This window comes from Calypte anna, chromosome 13 (genome assembly GCF_003957555.1).
Source record: "Calypte anna isolate BGI_N300 chromosome 13, bCalAnn1_v1.p, whole genome shotgun sequence".
Classification (NCBI taxonomy): domain Eukaryota; kingdom Metazoa; phylum Chordata; class Aves; order Apodiformes; family Trochilidae; genus Calypte; species Calypte anna.
In genome coordinates this window covers 10,138,175-10,155,404 of record NC_044259.1, presented here as the reverse complement: position 1 = coordinate 10,155,404, position 17,230 = coordinate 10,138,175, and the positions used below count along the sequence as shown (strand labels likewise).

Here is a 17,230-nt window from a genome sequence, read left to right as displayed (position 1 = left end):
TTGCTTTAAGCCCTACAGAAAGACACTTGAGTAGAATAGAGGATACCACTGGGTCTTAGATATTCCTTGCTGAAGTAATTTCTGTCATAAGCTTTTTTGGCCCTGCCATGGAGATAATCTGAGGATGCATTTTCATATTATCTCCATACCCAGGCTGTCTCCTCCATCTCAAGTAGGATAGAATGAATTCAATATTGCCCTTTTTTTCTCTCTCTTTTTTTTTTTTTTTTTTTTTCCCCATCAACATTGGGTGAAACAACAGCAGTTTTGTTTAAAAAAAAATTCCCAAAGGGTTGTATTTCAGCAGTGTCTCAAATAACAAGTTCTGAGTGCTTACAATCCTTACAATTGGGCTGTCCCTTTGATCCATGTGACTAAAAATGAAGGAAACCTGAGTCAACTGATGCTCTTACTGTTGTGGCTGCTCCCGACCCTAGTCTTGGGATCCTTAGGGTGTGGGCCAAGGCATAGACCCTGAACCACAAACCTCTCTGGCATCATTATAATAGGTAGCAACAGCAGTGTATGCTCTCAACGAGACTGTGGTGCTGCTGTGGCTGCTCTGCAAGGCAACGACCTACAGCTAAGGGAGAAAGTGAAATTTTCCCTTTCTGAATAGATGAAAAACTCATAAGGGCATGGACCTGAGATGCAGGTTTTGTCCTAGTTCTCCTTTTAACTCTTTACATTACCATCAAACAATATATTTTGTTTCTGTTTCCTCCCTGAGGATAACAAAGTTTATCCCCGTTAGTGAAGCACCTGGAGATTTCTGGATGGCAGCTGTTTAGCAGAACATAGGAGTGGAACTGAAGTGCTTGGACATCAGCTCCATATATTACACTGCAGAGAAAAGCATCACTGACAACAGTGCTCCCTCTTTTACTGCTCAGATAAACAAGGAGTTGAGCAGATGTGAATGCATAGTCTGCCTATATGTGATGTGTGCAACTGAGCAATCAGATGGATAATTAATCCTCAGTGTACTTTAATCTTTTTCCCTTTCCAGCCCTTTCTAAATTCAAAATTTAGTGAAACTTTACATGCTGCTGCTTTGCTTTAGAAAAAAAAACAACAACAAAAAAACCCCCACCAAAACACTTCAGAACATTATTCTAGCAAAAAATGATCAAGCTAAAAGGTTCATCAAACCCTAATTGATGACAACAAGAAATGGTGAAGAATTGTCTCTCTCAGGACAGCACAGGTCCCTACACTGGGTAAGAGCCCAAACAAAAGTGACATAATTGCAACTCTTCTCTTCATGGTTTAGAGATGTCCCTGTAGTTCCATATCAGCCATGCACCTTTTGCCATTGGAAACAAACAGCAAAGATGCAGATGCATACAGATGCAGATCCCTGCTTTTTTTTTCAAAGCATTATTGTTTTTTAAGAGCTCTGAAATTCTGAATTAAATTACAAGGCAAATGGCAAAATGATATCTTTTCTGCCTAAAAGCTTTGATATTTCCATTCTTTGCAAATCTTCATTTACATCACTCTACTTTTATTCCATAAGTGCTACATCTAGTCATGCAAATTCTTTCAGCTGTAGCATGTTATTGATCCTGAAAACAGAGATATCAGTGGGAAACAGTGCAGGGATGAGATCACATTAACTCTAAAAAGGGAGGGCACAAAGCAGAAAAACTCCCACCAAGGGGCCTTACTTCTTCTATCATATACTAATTTGTATTTGCTGCTAGCAAATTACAGAAATAATGTATTTTGAGTTTCTCAAAATTGCATGGCAAAGAGAACAACAGATAAGCCTAGCTGTTGTTTTAGTGATTTCTGCTGATATCTAAGCTACATAAGGCAAGCTTGATTGCTTTCTGATGTATCCAGAAGCCCAAGAGAGATAAGACAGCCTCCTTATACATGGTTGTTTATTTAAGCAATAAGGCACAACAGGCAGTGCATTTCTGAGTGATTATTACAAGCCTCAGGTGGTGTCAGAAGGCATGGGACTACAGGCTGTGTGTCTGCAACTAGCTAAGAAGTTCAGTGGTGACCTAGAAATGAACCATGTCTTGGTGTCTCATTCCTATTATGAAAATTGAATTACTAAATAAAAATTAGGGGAAACACTCAGACCTGTGTGGTTTCTGGGCATTACAGATCAGTTGCGTCCAGTGCTCTCAGCTCATTCTGTAATTGCTTTTTATAACTGAATGCATGGAATCTGGGAATTCTATGTCTTGTGAAAGAAAAACAGTGCCTGAAAAAGCTTTCTCTCGTTACTTGTTTTTTTCTTCACTTTCCCAGCAGGCTGGGACAAGGTGAAGAGAAAAAACCAAAACATTAGCATGTTCGAAAGCTTCTAACAGACAAATCTTAGCTCCTTTTTATTTTTTTTTTATTTATTATTATGATTATTATCATTATTACGGGATAGAACAGTTTTATCTGTTACCTTTAAAATTTGTAGCAAAAATTCATCTCTGAAACACCACATCCTGCCTGAAAGTTTTGTTGTGTTTCATTCCTGATACAGCCTGTATTTATAGCAAAGTCCAGACTGAATCTACTCAAGTTCTTATACATTCTTAGTACTCTCACAATTTCCATGTGCATACATACACAAAAATTCCTCCTCTCAATTCACCAGTGTCAAATGGTTTCCTTCAGTCACAATAGATCCCAGCTTTTATGAATTAATTCCTTCCAATCTGCATGCATATAGAGTTTTTTGGTTAATGGTGCTATCAGCATTATGCCCACAAGCCCAGTGGTTCTCTTTCCAGAGATCATGGAGGAATATGTGGGGTCTGTGGAACATCCTCCCCCACTTTGCACAGCTCCATCTGAACACAGCTTTAAAAATGAAGGATTTATTCCCTGCTCAGTGCCCTTTGGTTAATTTGCAGAGGCACATGAAAAGGAAAACAGACTCAGGTCTGGGGGAAGCACAACACATACGGGAAAATCTTTCCCACCTCTGGCACAGTTGGAGGCAGCTGCCTGCATCTGCTTATGGAAACTCCTCAGTCTAAGCAAGCATGAAAATGTCTCTCTCAGCACACTAATGCATCCTGAGGTGATTACACAGGAAGGTTTAGGCACAGTGCTGTAAAACAGGCTGAACCAAACAATGAAATGGGCAGTGCTGGTCTTTGCAGCATCCTCGGTTTTACAAGCTTTTGTCTGCTACTCCCTCTGCTTGCATCAACACTTCAAAATGTATTTAAGGTGCTAATGCCCAACTACTTTGTAATGAAAGGAGAAAGGATGCAGAAAAGGAGCAACCCCTTAATACCAACAGCTGAAGAGGCTTTCAGAAAGGTCTTGTAACCATTTCTGGAATTAATTGGCAGAGGATTACATCAATCAGTGCAAACTAATGTTTGCCCTGGTACGAGTTGAACTGGAAACTGCTGCTGTTAGTTTGTAATGTGTCTTTTATTTATGAAAGGCAAAGGTTTGTGCCGAGCTCTGTAAGGATCTATTTGGTCTCTGTAGGTTTTCTGCACAAGTGTACTATAACAAAAGAAAAAAAGGAAGGGAATATTGTATGACGTACTTCAGGAGAAGGCCAGCCCCTGGAGAGACCCTGCAGTGGAGTACTTGCTAGAGTCCACAAAAGACTGGTCTGATAAAGGACGACAACAGGGAATAGGAGAGGAAAGAAAGAAAAAGGATGGTATTAGTAAGCTGAAATATTAGGTTTTTTTATCATAACAGTAGGCCTATACTTTAGAAGATACAGCCTCTCAATTCAGCAGTATTAGTCAAGTTAGAGATAAGGTGATTGCCAAACACCTGCATGGTACTAGGTGGCTGGTAGTGGAGTCCAGTTACTCTTTACAGGAGGAAACTTTGGGACAGGGATCCCCCACTGTCTTCTATCCCCTTTGACAGCTCAGTGTCACTTAGAGCCTCACAAGGCACTCACAATTTTGAGAACAGCTTTTTATGCTCCAGACTGGTTTTCACCTACCTTGCAGGCTATTGCCATTGGTGCTGGTGCAGGTTGGAGGAGGAGAAGTTTGTGGTCTCACAACAGGTGCAAAAGCACTCTTCTGTTTCACTGCTGAGACCATGTTGGCTGGTGAGAAGGAGAAAATCCCAGAGGAACTGCTACAGTTTGAGGGTAGGCTAGTGGAGGAGGCCATTGTTGGACTTGATGGCACAACTAGGAGAAAAAAAGATCCCCCCAAAAACATTACTTAGCATTAAATAATCAGCAGGCTGCAGAAACACAAGAATTCAACTTCTTGGATGCACTAGGTCTAATTTCAAATAGCCAAGGACTTCACTGCAGTTAGATTTCTGGTTTTCACATCACTACAGGAAACCCACCTGTTTTGTTTTGGGTTTTTTGTTTTGTTTTGGTTTTGCAGAAGTTCAGAAGCAGTAATTCTAGGAGCTCTCAAAAACTTCTTTAATCCTCTGTAACTCACTGTGACTCCATTTTTACAGGAATGCTGTCCCATCATCTTGCTTCAAACTTTCCTAGTGATTGGCAATGCCCTGGTCTGAACCTGTAATCTTCCATGACATGAAAACCAGTTCTATTTCTCACATGACCCTTCTATTTATGCAGAGGAATGGAGCTGGTGTTTCATATCTCACCTGAGAATTTTGAAAAGGAGAGTCTGTTCAAAACAAATAATTCTGCCAGAGGATCTGCAACCACTGTCTGAATACAGTCAGTGCACCGTTCTCATTCAGAGCCATAAATTGGAATCTCAGCTGGAGTATCTAAGCAATGAAGTTTGCATGAAATGAAGATCTGCTTTTAACTACACAACTGAATAAAATGAGAGTCTTCAGCTTTTCCAAGTGCAGATCTAAGATTGTCCTTTTTTTAAGGACTGAACTGACTGTCCAAAATGCAAACTTGCTATATGAGAGGTTTGTTTTAGAAATACATTTATCCTTAACGCTCTGGTTTACTGTATAGTGGGACAAATACCTTTGGCTCATGTATTTATTGAGATTTAAAAATTAGTTTTCCCCTCAAAAAAAAAAAAAAAAAAGAAGAAAAAAAAAGGTAGAGACCAATGGTAGGGTTCTATACTTTTATCATCTACCTTGTTTGTAATACATGAGGGGGCTATGAATAATTACATATTATAGAGTAAAATTCCTGTCATCTGGGCTTTGAATTATTATTTTATTTGCATTTATGTAGATAAAAATCATCCTATTTAAGTTCTTATTTGAGAATCTGATATCTTATTTGTTAACACTGAGGAAATCAATTAATGGAAATTAAATGTTCAAAGTTTCACAGCCTGACAGATACAATCTTAGTCTGCAGTCACTCTGTGTCTGGAAGTACTTGCTAAGAGAGAGCAATCAAAGCACCTAAATTGAATTGCTACTATATAGCAATTAGTTTATTGATTTAATTAAGAATGCCACCTTTTAATTTTCAGGTCATGATTGAAGCATTTTCTGATTCCATGGATTAGGCATTAGCAGAATGACAGATCAACCAAGAAAACATCCCAAAAACCAGCTAAATAGAAAAGCAGAGTTGGGAAGTGAAGTGCTATTCTAGAGAACTCTGTTCATAAATATGAAATAATACACTGCTAGAGTATTTTAAATGCATTACTGGCATCTGCTTCCAAAAAGAGATGTCTCATCAATCATGTTCTATTATGAATTCAGACTGCAAAGATTCTGTGACAGTAAATTCAATTTAATAAGTAAGGTACTTTCTAACATTACTTGTTACATTGTTATTAGAGTACAGAAATAATAACTGGTTAGCAAGTCCTGGGTTATAAGTACTAGTTATGTGGGTAAATATTTTCTTCTAAATTTGCAGCAGCTAAGATGCCTTGAAGGTAACTTTATAAATCAGTCACTGTTCCTTTTTAATTCAATAGTCTAGGAATTGAATTCATAATAATTCATCACTGTTTTCATTGCTGATGTTACACCACTAAGCTTAAGATTTGCTTTGTAAACCTTGGAATGTTCAGCACTCTGTCCTGTCCGTGACTCAGCCTATAAACCTATTTATATGACAAGACCTTCTGCAGCTTTCTACATATGGCAGTGGAATCTTTCATGCCACATGAGTAATATTAGGGGAATTGGACAGGTTCTATTAGTTTAATTTTCTTGTGTGAACAAGGACTACTGATCTATGTGAGTGGCTGTAGGAGAGGTTCATAGGACTTTACCAATAGAAATTTATATTTAAACAGGTTAGCAGACCATTAGTATCAAAATGCAGAAAATTAGACCTACACATAAATATTTCCATAACTGGGCCTGTAGACCATAAGCTCTATGGAATATGTGATTTGTATGACTTACATCTTTGTGGCAGACACTAAACACAGACACTAAAACACAAACTCTAAGAGCCATTGCCACATTTTACTGACTGATACTAAGCTCTCAGTGTAGTCGATATAATAGCTACTTATAAAGCAAATGGAGTATAAGCAATCAAGATTAGACCCAATAGTAATGCATAATTTCTATAAAGGTTATGAACATATTATTTGCTCAGAGGTCTCAGAAACATCATCACACAGCTTATGGAAATGTCATCCTCTGCCAATATTACAGTAAATTTTTCTGCCTTTTATATTTTACACTTGGAAAAAGCTATTTTTCCTGCAGCAAGATCCTTAGCCTCCTTTCATACCCACTGCTACCAAAAGCTGTGTACTGACAAGTGACTTTTGATCCACTCTAGCAGAAATGAAGTCACTTATGCCAACCCAGCTTTCCAGCAACATTGAAGATGGTATTATTTACACAGCATAAGAGAAGTTATGAAACTGTCAGCCTTAATCATGAGAAACATTATTATTTTAAGCTCTTATGAGACATAATAATATTAAAACAAAACAAAACAAAAAAACCCCAAACACAGATAAGAACATTGCTACCAGCACTGATGTCTTCAAAGTACTTCAAAGGCCAGTGCCTTGGAGCAGAGAGAAAGAACCAAACTCAGGTGCTCTAAATAGAGTCTAAATATTGGTTATCACAGAAAAGGCACTATCTCTTTCTACTGAAAATGAGCAAAATACAGAAAAGCCATATAATACTCACTGGCATAGGGAGAATTGGCAGCAGATCCATTCAGGAAGGTTGGAGAACCTCCTAAATTTGACATTCCAGCATTGCCATAGCCATTCATGCTTGTTGTGACAGAGTTATAGTTTGTCTGCTGAGGGGTGGTGCTTGGCACATAGCCATGAGGTGACACGCTGCTTGAGTTGCGAGTAAAACCTTTTGTGGGAAGGGAATACATTTAGAAATTGGTATTAGCCCAAGAACAGTTTCTTACACAAACAGTACAAGCAAGTGAGTCTGGGCTACCAAGGCAGCAGCCTTGTTCAGCCCTGGTGTGCATGGGGAGGGCCAGGACTGAGCATCACTCTCACCAGGTAACCCAAGCTGGAAACTCCCACTGCTTGGGACACTCTCGATGGGAGCAGAAAGTGGGAAGATGGAGGCCACAGCCTCCACAGTTCCTTAGGCAACACATACCCTCAAGCAAAGATTACCATTGGATATTACAGGAACTGTAATATATAGACTGTATAAAGAGCTGTTTGTAGGAAAGAGAGTAAACATGACCTACATTTTCAAAGCAAGGAGTACATACTGACTTAAGGTATGTTAAAAGCATGTGATTTTTGTTAACTCTCTACTGACATCTCATTTATGCATCCTGAAATTAGATGCTTGCTGCACACTTCAGAAAATGTAGGGTCCATTCCTCAAAGTAGTGGGATATTCTTACTCTTTTTGCTCTGGTCTGATCATTATGTTGGTAGAAAGAGACTATCAAATTTAGTACCAAGTTAAATTTTGAGCCTCTACCTAATTCTGGAAATGACATCTGGGAAAATTCATATCTAGTTATTCAGAAAGGAACTTTTGTTTCTAGAAGAACAGAAATAACAAAGTGCATCTTCAATCCTGAAAGATGAAATATCAACTTTTCTTCCTACCATTTCCATAAAATATTTCAATCTAAAAATTATTGCTCTTTTTTTTAATGTAAAAACACTTCTAGAAAACAGCTTCCTCCTAATACATTCTCACTGAAGTGTAGTTTAAGTTGGTTAATAAATAGAGCTGAGAAAAGGAGATGGAAAAATGAAAAGGATTTCTACAGAAATGTTCACTTTTTTTTGTTATTTTAATCTTTAGGAATTAAAAGAATATTGATTTTATACAAAGTAAAATTCACTTCCTTTTAAAAAATAGAGAAGCTCTGGAAATGACTTTGTAAACACTTCTTACTACTTTCAAAATTTAGAAAAGTCTGAAACTCTGAAAAAAAAATTAGTGCCAATATTATATCTCTTGTAAAAGCAAACCAAAGCAACTATTCAAGGGATACTTTTGTGTTATAAAGAAATACTACAGAAGGCCCAGACTGAGAGATCATCCGGGTCAGGATATCAGGATTGTCAGGAAAATATATGAGCAAGTACTTAACATTAAGTACATACTCAAGTTGATAGAAATCCTTTTAAAATTAGTGGGATTTACACATGAATACAAGTGCTATTCTGAGCAGAAGGAAAAGCCATTGAGATACATGTGCAAGTGTTTTATCCAAAACTGGGGGAAAAGTCACTACAGAAAGCCCCATTCCATGTCAGTATTCTGTCATTCAAAAGTCATGTGAGTTGGTGTCTGTCTAGACTTGCTCCTAGCCCTCAGCTTTGACCCATCACTCCTTTCACTGCTCTGCATTTTTATCAGAAAAGGTACAGAGAGGGAGGAAGCCGAGTCTTCTCCTGACCCTGATTGGTGGCTTGTGAGGCTTCGGAAACATTGACAGCTAGTTGACCACTAAAGGAATTCACTCCCATCATTCCTGCATGGACAGACGTGTTAGCAAGGGCAGGGAGCTGGTTGTGATTGCGTGGGACACTGTAGAGTGCTTCTGCAATGTCTGCTGCTCTTTTCAGGATTATTTCCTAGAGGGCAAGAAGGTAAAAAAGAATAAAAGAGTTACCAGTGAAAGTCTGACAAACCTTTTCTTACACACTAAAATGAAACAGTTCCCTGTCCAAAGGCAAAGCCTCTATGCTTTTCTTTCTTAGCCCGTTGGCTGACTGCTAGCTAATGCTTCTAAGATCTGCTGTCTTGCTGATAAATCCTGACATCTGTGCTAAGAGAGCTGGAAGTTTCAGTCCCAGCGGCCACACTTCTGTGTAACAACACCAACTGGCAGAATGGGGCTGGAGCCTGGACTTACTCCACATTAAAGCTATCTTTAGAGTGAGACTGAAAAATCACTGGTGGCAAGACATAATGCAGGTCATTGTCCATATTATATAGTATCTGGTGAAAGTGGGCAAATGCCTCCAGGGTTAATAGCACGTTTCTTTTACAAGCACTAAATTGACATCCTTTAAAAAAGAAAACAAGCAAACTAAACCCCACTCTGGGTATGACATTGCCCTCTATATTTATTTTTTTCTCACAGTGTAGTATCATATATCTTTAGTCCCTGATGTATCTATATATCTAAGAAATAGCCATGGTTTAGAATTGCTGAAGGAGAATGCATTTACCTGGTTATTATGTGGCATACCATAGAGTGCTTCTACTAAATCAGCAGCCCTCTTAAGTATTACTTCCTGTCAATATAAAAACAGATGCATTCCTCTGAGTTCAATAAGCTCCTTGTGGGGAAAAGCAAATATTAGAATACTTTATACTCTTCTATTAGTTGCACCATATATTGTGGTTTGTTGTTATTTTTTTCCTTCAATCAGGCACACCTTAATTATAACAATTCTCAGCAATGCTGACTGGTGTTAAATCACTAGTTCATCCTATTCACACACATGCTTAATCAAGTCAAAAGGTGAGAATCATTGGTGCTGCAAAATAAAATACATCACTCAATTGTCTCTACCATCTGCACTATAAACCACTCATGGGTTTATTGCAGAATACATTCCTGAGGTCATTTGCTAGATTACTGCAATCAATGTCATTCAGAGCATGTTATGAATCCCTTCAATGTGTTTATTTTACTCTTAATTGCATACTGCAGGAATTGTGACCTTTCCCAGCAGGCCACGTTCAAAAGATATCCAATCAGTTCTATGCTACTGGTAATGTAACCTTTCAACTTCTTTGATTTGTATCCTGATATGATGGTCACGGTAGGATCCATGCACATAAAATGATGCACAAGAGGAAAACATAAGCAGTGTGAGAGAATGGCCCAGTAGTGTGGAAATATTCACTGCAGATTTACTGGAAATATATGCACTGGAAGCATTCACTGCATGGACAGCAACACTTAAAATAGTCTGGGATTTAGCTCTCCATTTGGGGCAATTTCTCCAGTTTCCTAATCACTTCATTTAATATTTCTTAAAATATTTTAAACTGGCATTCAAGAAATATTAGAATTTTCTGTATTCTTACATTTTACAGTGCAGAAAAAAATCTCTGTGAACAATCCTGATAGGAAATGTAGAAATGTATTGCAGAATTAACCCAGAAGAATATTTTTTCCTTATTCTTTCAAAGCATGTATGAGATACCCAGTTGCCTGACCAAAACTAGTTGAGACTCATTGTTAAGTAAAACAGTATATTTTTGTAATTCCCAGCCCATAAGGATTGCCCTAATAAACTAGCTGTTCACCACAGAATATGTTTGCAGATTACTTACAAAAATAGTAGAAGTTCTAAAGAATTTTACAATTTTCTATAAAGTTAACTTTTAAACTTAAAATATTTTACACAATAGCCATATTTTATACCAAAAAGAAACAGTAATGCTCAATTTTTATATACTGTAGACTCTGATCAGAAAATAGAGATATAATTGCGTTCATTTTGCTGTCACCATAACCTCTTCAAAAATCCCTGAACAACTCTTCAAATGACAAGCTTTTAGATGCATATTAGCATTTTTTTCAATTTTAAATTCTCTATAATATAAGATAAAATAGTTGTCATACTGCAGTAACTACTTATGACATACATAATGTCCTAAATTCAAAAATGAGATGGAGGATTTTTGTACTCCCAGTAAACATTTAGGTTTGCCTTCTGCTGTATACACCCCTCTCTCAGAACCCACATGTAAATTATTTTCCACATAGGAAGTGAGATGTGATAATTGATGGATTTTTATCTAACTACATTTGAAACAGATTCTGAGGGGTTAAATTGCCATGGCTTTTTTCTTAGTTGTTTGGGGGTTTTTTTCTTTTCTTTTTGCTTTCTCTTGCAGTTGTTGTTTTGTGTGTGTAGCTTGGACACAACAGTTCACAGTATAATCATGGACAGTCTACAAACAGTATCCAAGTGCTATAAATCCTTGTTGCTTTATCAGAATCATCAGAACACTGAGTTGCTCTTTTGCCTCATACTGAAGACACAAACTAGAGAAGAACTTAGGTGGTGCTGAGAAATGTTATCTTTTTCAATCCATGATGTTAGGTGGAGAGTTACAGCACAGGTGTTTGACTTTGCAAACTAAGATTTATTTCACTTCATTAGAAATTGTTTGCACTATATATTTCACTGATGCATAATCAGAATGTGATACAGAGCCCACAAACTGCTTTGGAATATTGTTAACCTAAGCTGTTGTTATGCCAAATTACTTTAAAAAAAGAAAGTTTAGGTAGTAATTTCTTCTCTACCTGACTAATCATAGTTATTTATGTAATGCTGAGCAGAAAACCTTAGAATGCATCTAAAAAGAGATTGTGAAAAAAATGAGGAAATTACAAGGAATCTTACAGCTGATCTACCTAATATCAAATATATTCCAGCTCTTAAACACTGGAAGTTCTTTGATGCCATATCATATTCCATGTAAATAAAACTAATTGCCATGATGTTTTATTCAAATATATGCCTAACAAGTAGCATTCAATTTTCCTACCAAGTCAATGGTATTAATTTTTCAGAGTCTGTAAATTTGTTTCATACTTTCTCTAACAATCTATTCACACAATAGAAGCATTTCTTGTTTATGACATTTTCAGATTGTACAAAGTAGATGTTATACAAAAACCTCTTTGTCAAATAGAGGTATCTTCTATTCCAGAGCTGATGGTAGTTCTCATAGACATAAACCAGCTTTAAAAAAAAAAAACCCATAATAAAACGCTCACACAGACACGTTCAGGATATTAACTTCTTGCTTTCCCAATGCATCTTAAACCCTTTCCAGCTCTGCTTAAATTACTATAGAAGCAACTGTCACAATTCCACATACAAAGGAGCCCCAAAAGTCCTCTATAAGTTAGAGCAACAGACCTTGCAAGGTGCTTGGATTGCGGTGACCAGAAAATTGTTCTCACCTCCGTGTCATTACGCTCACAGCGAAGCAGCCCCCGAGCATGTTTGTGTTGGGGATCTAATATATTGCCTTTCAATCAGAGCTGAGAGCCACTGAACACACAGACAGAACATGACGAGCGGGTCAGGAAAGCAATAAAGATTTTACAGAGCTGTCCAAGGTGCTAAATTTACTCAATAATGGGTTTGGCACCATAGTGTTAACCTCTCATTTACTACCAGTTTGAGGGACTAAATTGAAGTAGCTGACTTCATTTACCTTGAAATGTATATTTTATGACATTATGTAAGTAGATTGAAAGGGCACTGCAGTTTTAACAATTTAAAGGCTAGAGCATGTTTAAGATGAAGATCCAATATTTATTGTATATTGCACTTAAACTATATTGTATATTAAAATGCATTGATTAAATTTGTAAAAGGTATTATTAAAAAGGACAGCTAATATAGAAGATCTATGTTTTTTAAAATCCAATTGATACTGCATGGTACCACTGCAATGGTGACAGATAAAACAGATAGATAAGTGGACAGAGCAGCAGACAGACATATCAAAAAGTGAGTGAAACCCACATTCTATAAAAAGAAGTCTCTGCACAAGCTCAAGGTCTGTTATTCTTGATATTCTTTTGTTCACCGAAATTTTTCTTTGCCTTCATCTCAGAAGCCTAAATTTTCATAGCAGTAAGTGGGCATCATGTAAGGCCCTTCCAATTGAATATGCAAGTGGAAATATTTTCTGAGAGAGACAGAGTTTGACTAAAGCTAATATCTAATTTATGAGGGCATTTTTCAAGGCAGAGCTACTCTTCTATTAATGTTAGAAGGCTGACAGATTTTGGTTTAAAATAAAGGACTTCACAGGATATAGTTAGAGCTAAAGTGAAGATCTTCTTGTCGTGTATTTTATTTCAAATGAGCATAATTTTATTTCTAGAAAAAGAATAATTAGCAACTATTCAAAAGAAGAAAGATTACTTTATTGATTAAATATGATGCAACAAAACTCTGCAGTCCACGTAGCTACACACCACAGCTGAAGAGTTCATTTTTATTACAAACAAGACCTGATTTTTTACTAGGGATGTTTACATCTTTCATTTTTGAAACAGGAGTACAATTAAGTAGTTTAATCAATTTTTCCTCCTGAAAATGTTAAGTGGTATTTACATAAGGAAAGGAGGAGTCTGGATAGTAAAGTCTCCTGCAGCTTTGCATATTCCAGAGGTATTGTAGGAAAGACTACATAAATCATTCCAAAATGATGGTGCTTTTGAAGCACAAACCTTGAAATTCAGACTGAATCAAGTTCTGACAGAGTGTACCCTGAACCAACATTATAGCAATTTTGCATGTTTTGTGTGTGACGTGCATTCCCTTCAAAAGGGATCCACTAAGATCATGAAACTTGCATTTCACATTTTATCACGACACAAACATTCTGTGTCAAGTTTGATCATGATAAACATATTTTGTGCCAGCATTAAAAAACATAGGATACTCCTTCTGTTGACATCTGCTTGCTTTTAATTCAGCAGCTTGTGAAAAAAAACAGTGTCCCCAAAGGGCTGTGAGTCTCATCATACAGTATCTAGAGTTACACTGAGTTATTTGGTTTAAGTAACCAAATTAGAAAATATTCAAGGTACTTGTTAAATCTAAACCAATTTTCTCAAGAAGTTGCTGACCACAATATATAACACTCATCAGCCTCATTTTGTATTGTTGAGACCACCAGAGGATTTATGTACTTGTGGAGGGCATGAAGGGGAGGCTGTTCTAACATACTCTGAGGCATTTATCTTATGTGTTGTCTAGATATCATATCACCTTCTAATGCTCTTTAGCATTGTAATACGAGAGAGCTCATTCATCTTCTGAGAGGGTACTTAGGGATGATGATGTCATTCATACTTCCTTGACTCTTATGTCTGACCTCTTGGCTCTGCCTTCTAACTTCCTACTCTCATGGCTACTTGCAAGAAAAAAAAACTCTTCAGCAGAGTCAAAATGCTGAACCTCAGACTCCAGATCCCTTCTTCACCTTGGAATGGGTCATAATCTAAAATTTCAAGTCAAAATTGCAATAATTTGTGCTCAGACTTTTCATTTGTTCTTAAATGGTTGAAACTATACAAGTGCTAATTAAGAATGAGTTAGGACCAAGTTTTAAACTTATACTTTTAAAATTGTGTATGCAGTATGTTTTAAAAGATAAAATTGTGAACATCTCCTTCAAGTCTAAAGAAAAAAACAACATTTGGGCATAAAGCCAATTAGAAGGATGCCATGGGCAAAATGCCATCCATCTAGCTTGGTATACAGGAGTTTCAGCCTGTCTACAACATCTCATCTCTCCTCATCTACACTGAGTACTGCATTATTGTATCATTTTCATCAATTATAGTTTTATAAAGACTCATAAAAGCCATTCAAAATGTAAAGATCCTCCATTTACTGTAAAAGTGAGGGAACTATACCAGCCTAATGGGAAGTATAAAATAACAGGGCCATTTCACTAAAAAGATATTTGTAGTCACACAAAGAAGAAAACTTCTCTAGCAAACAAACGACCGAATTGTTTCCATATATTATAATTGAATCATACTGAAGAAGTAAACACCGTATAGATATTACAAAGACAGGAAGGCAAAATGAGAGAGAAAGACAACATATTCCACTTGAGAGGTAAAAAAAAAAAGCTTATGCTTGCCGCTATAAGATGGAAGTGCACTGAATTCCTGTCACTGAATTTCAATGGCAATTTCCAGAAAATAAGTTTACAGAGTGAGCTAGAACCCTAGCCTTTCCAAGCCATTGTAGTCTCATCAGCCTTTACCCAAACTGAAAATCAAAGCCTAAATCTATAGCACTAAAAACAGTCATGCATGACCTTACCACCTGCTCCACAATGAGCCAACCTTATAAATAAAATATAGAAAGTCTATATGAGGCAGCAGAAAGAACAAACATTGAAGTGCAAATTCAAGCAGGCATCTAGCCATAAATACTGAGAATTGATGATTAAAACACCTTTTAACCACAAAGGTGATAAATGCATTGCAATAGGGAAACCACATCCTATTTAAACAATCTCCATTACAAATACTGCTGACAAAGAAAGAAACAAAATTAGGACAATCACCTGTAAGTCTGTCCTTTCAAGTCTCCCATCTTACCCCTATTATCCTCCTCACAATATGTTGTACTTAGATACTAAAAAAAGATATCAGCCTCCCTTTTTAATCCACAGCACTCATGCTGCTGGTCTTGATTTCTATAAATGATGGGCACATAACAATAGCAAGCGAATTACCAGCCAGCACAGATGTGTACTTCATCCAGATATACAGTAGCATGGCATGAAATAAACCAGCATTAATATAGTTGCATTGGAATTACTCTTTGAACAAACTGACATTTGAGAGTCTGGATGCTCCCACCGTATCACCATCAACTGAAGCATCTGGCGATTAATTTGGATGGCTGTGTTGCTAAAAGCTTTGGAGTTCTCTGCTAATGTTGGGTCTCTGAGTCAAAGGGAGAAGAGTGGGTATGGGAAAGCAGATATGCAGAACTAAAACCATTCTGACAGTGCTTAAATCACCTCTTTTAGGGACTTTATCCAACAATGATTACTTGACTCATATCTATGTCCCTCTCATAGCTGTAGCACTTTGATTTTTCTAAGTGTATTTATGCTATGTCTTGCCCCAGACCCCTAATTTTACCAGAAAAAGGCATTTATAGCCACCCGAAGAAGCCCTTCCCACTTGTCTAATATTAATTCATAAGGCTGATCTACCTTCCAGACACAGAGGGCTGGCAGATATTATAACTACATTGTACTCTTATGTCTAATCACATCCTACATCATCTTGTAGCTGGTAGAGTTCATTCATATTTGGGACTCACCAACATTGTCTTTAATAAATCAATGCTGTGGTAATTCTCTAGCACCTTCTACAGAACTTCCCATAGGTTATTCCTCACACTGTGAGGATCTGAGGACAGATACCCTCAGTTGGACAAATAGTGAGACCATGCAAGGAAATACATTTTTATGATGTTCAAAAGGCTGCATTATTTATCCCAGCATGTAAATACAAGTTCTTCTGCACAAACTTCTCCTTACTTATGCAATCCCATCTTTTGTTGTATGATCAATCTGTCAGATTCAGTGATTAATCAGAATAAAAAATGAACAACATACATAGTCGATTATAAGTCAAAATGAACTCAATTAAATATCTAGCAAAAAGTTCTTCACCAGCTTCCTTTACAGAAATTCCTCAATCTCACCAGTTGACAGAGATTCATATATTTCCACCTACCTAGACAACAAAAAGATTTTTCCTGATTTATCCATGAACAAATGATAAAATTAGATTATCTTCTTCTTTCTGACCTCAAACGCTTTCTGCAATGAACTAAAAAGTGCTTCATGTTCTAAATTTTCCATATGCACCACAGCTACCTTCAGTCCCTGGGCAAAATATGTGAAGAGACATGTACTAAGCAATCTCAAATAGGAACCTCAGACAGTTTTTTTGAAAATTTACCCCAAACTATTTTACCAACATCTACAGCACTTTGAAGCAGATGTTCATTATTGAGATTAATGAGCATTTATGTTTCAGGGTTGTTTTTAAAATTTGTTTTGCATATATAAGATTTTGTGAAAGTTCTTCCCCTGCTCTTTATAGTATTATCATTTCCATTTCTTGAAAACAGCTGCAGATGAGAGTTGCAAGGAAGGAAAAAACAAACAAACAAAAAAAAGAGTTATTACTCAAAGTCTTCTCCTGACCATTTTACACCCATATATTTTTGTAAAGTTGTCAAAGTCTCCTTATAGAAGAAGAGAAGGTTTTGAATTATTGGAAAGGTCTGGACCTAAGTAAACTTAAAAAAAATTTGGAAAAATGAACAGACACTAAATTCTGAGA

At 36.8% G+C, this 17,230-nt stretch overlaps 1 protein-coding gene across 4 annotated transcripts in view; it reads right to left on the bottom strand.

Moving 5' to 3' along the window:
- The window catches only part of EBF1 (EBF transcription factor 1), a 266,955-nt gene that overhangs the window by 1,710 nt on the left and 248,015 nt on the right, over positions 1-17,230 (bottom strand). For 3 of the 4 annotated variants that reach the window (XM_030458957.1, XM_030458958.1, XM_030458959.1), the window contains exons 12-15: positions 9,519-9,584; positions 8,741-8,918; positions 7,030-7,209; positions 3,941-4,135 (exon numbers count right to left, since the gene is read on the bottom strand). In XM_030458957.1, coding sequence (XP_030314817.1) covers positions 3,941-4,135; positions 7,030-7,209; positions 8,741-8,918; positions 9,519-9,584 — 619 coding nt within the window. The remainder of the gene's footprint in view (positions 1-3,940; positions 4,136-7,029; positions 7,210-8,740; positions 8,919-9,518; positions 9,585-17,230) is intronic. The other variant, XM_030458960.1, reaches the window with a different exon arrangement.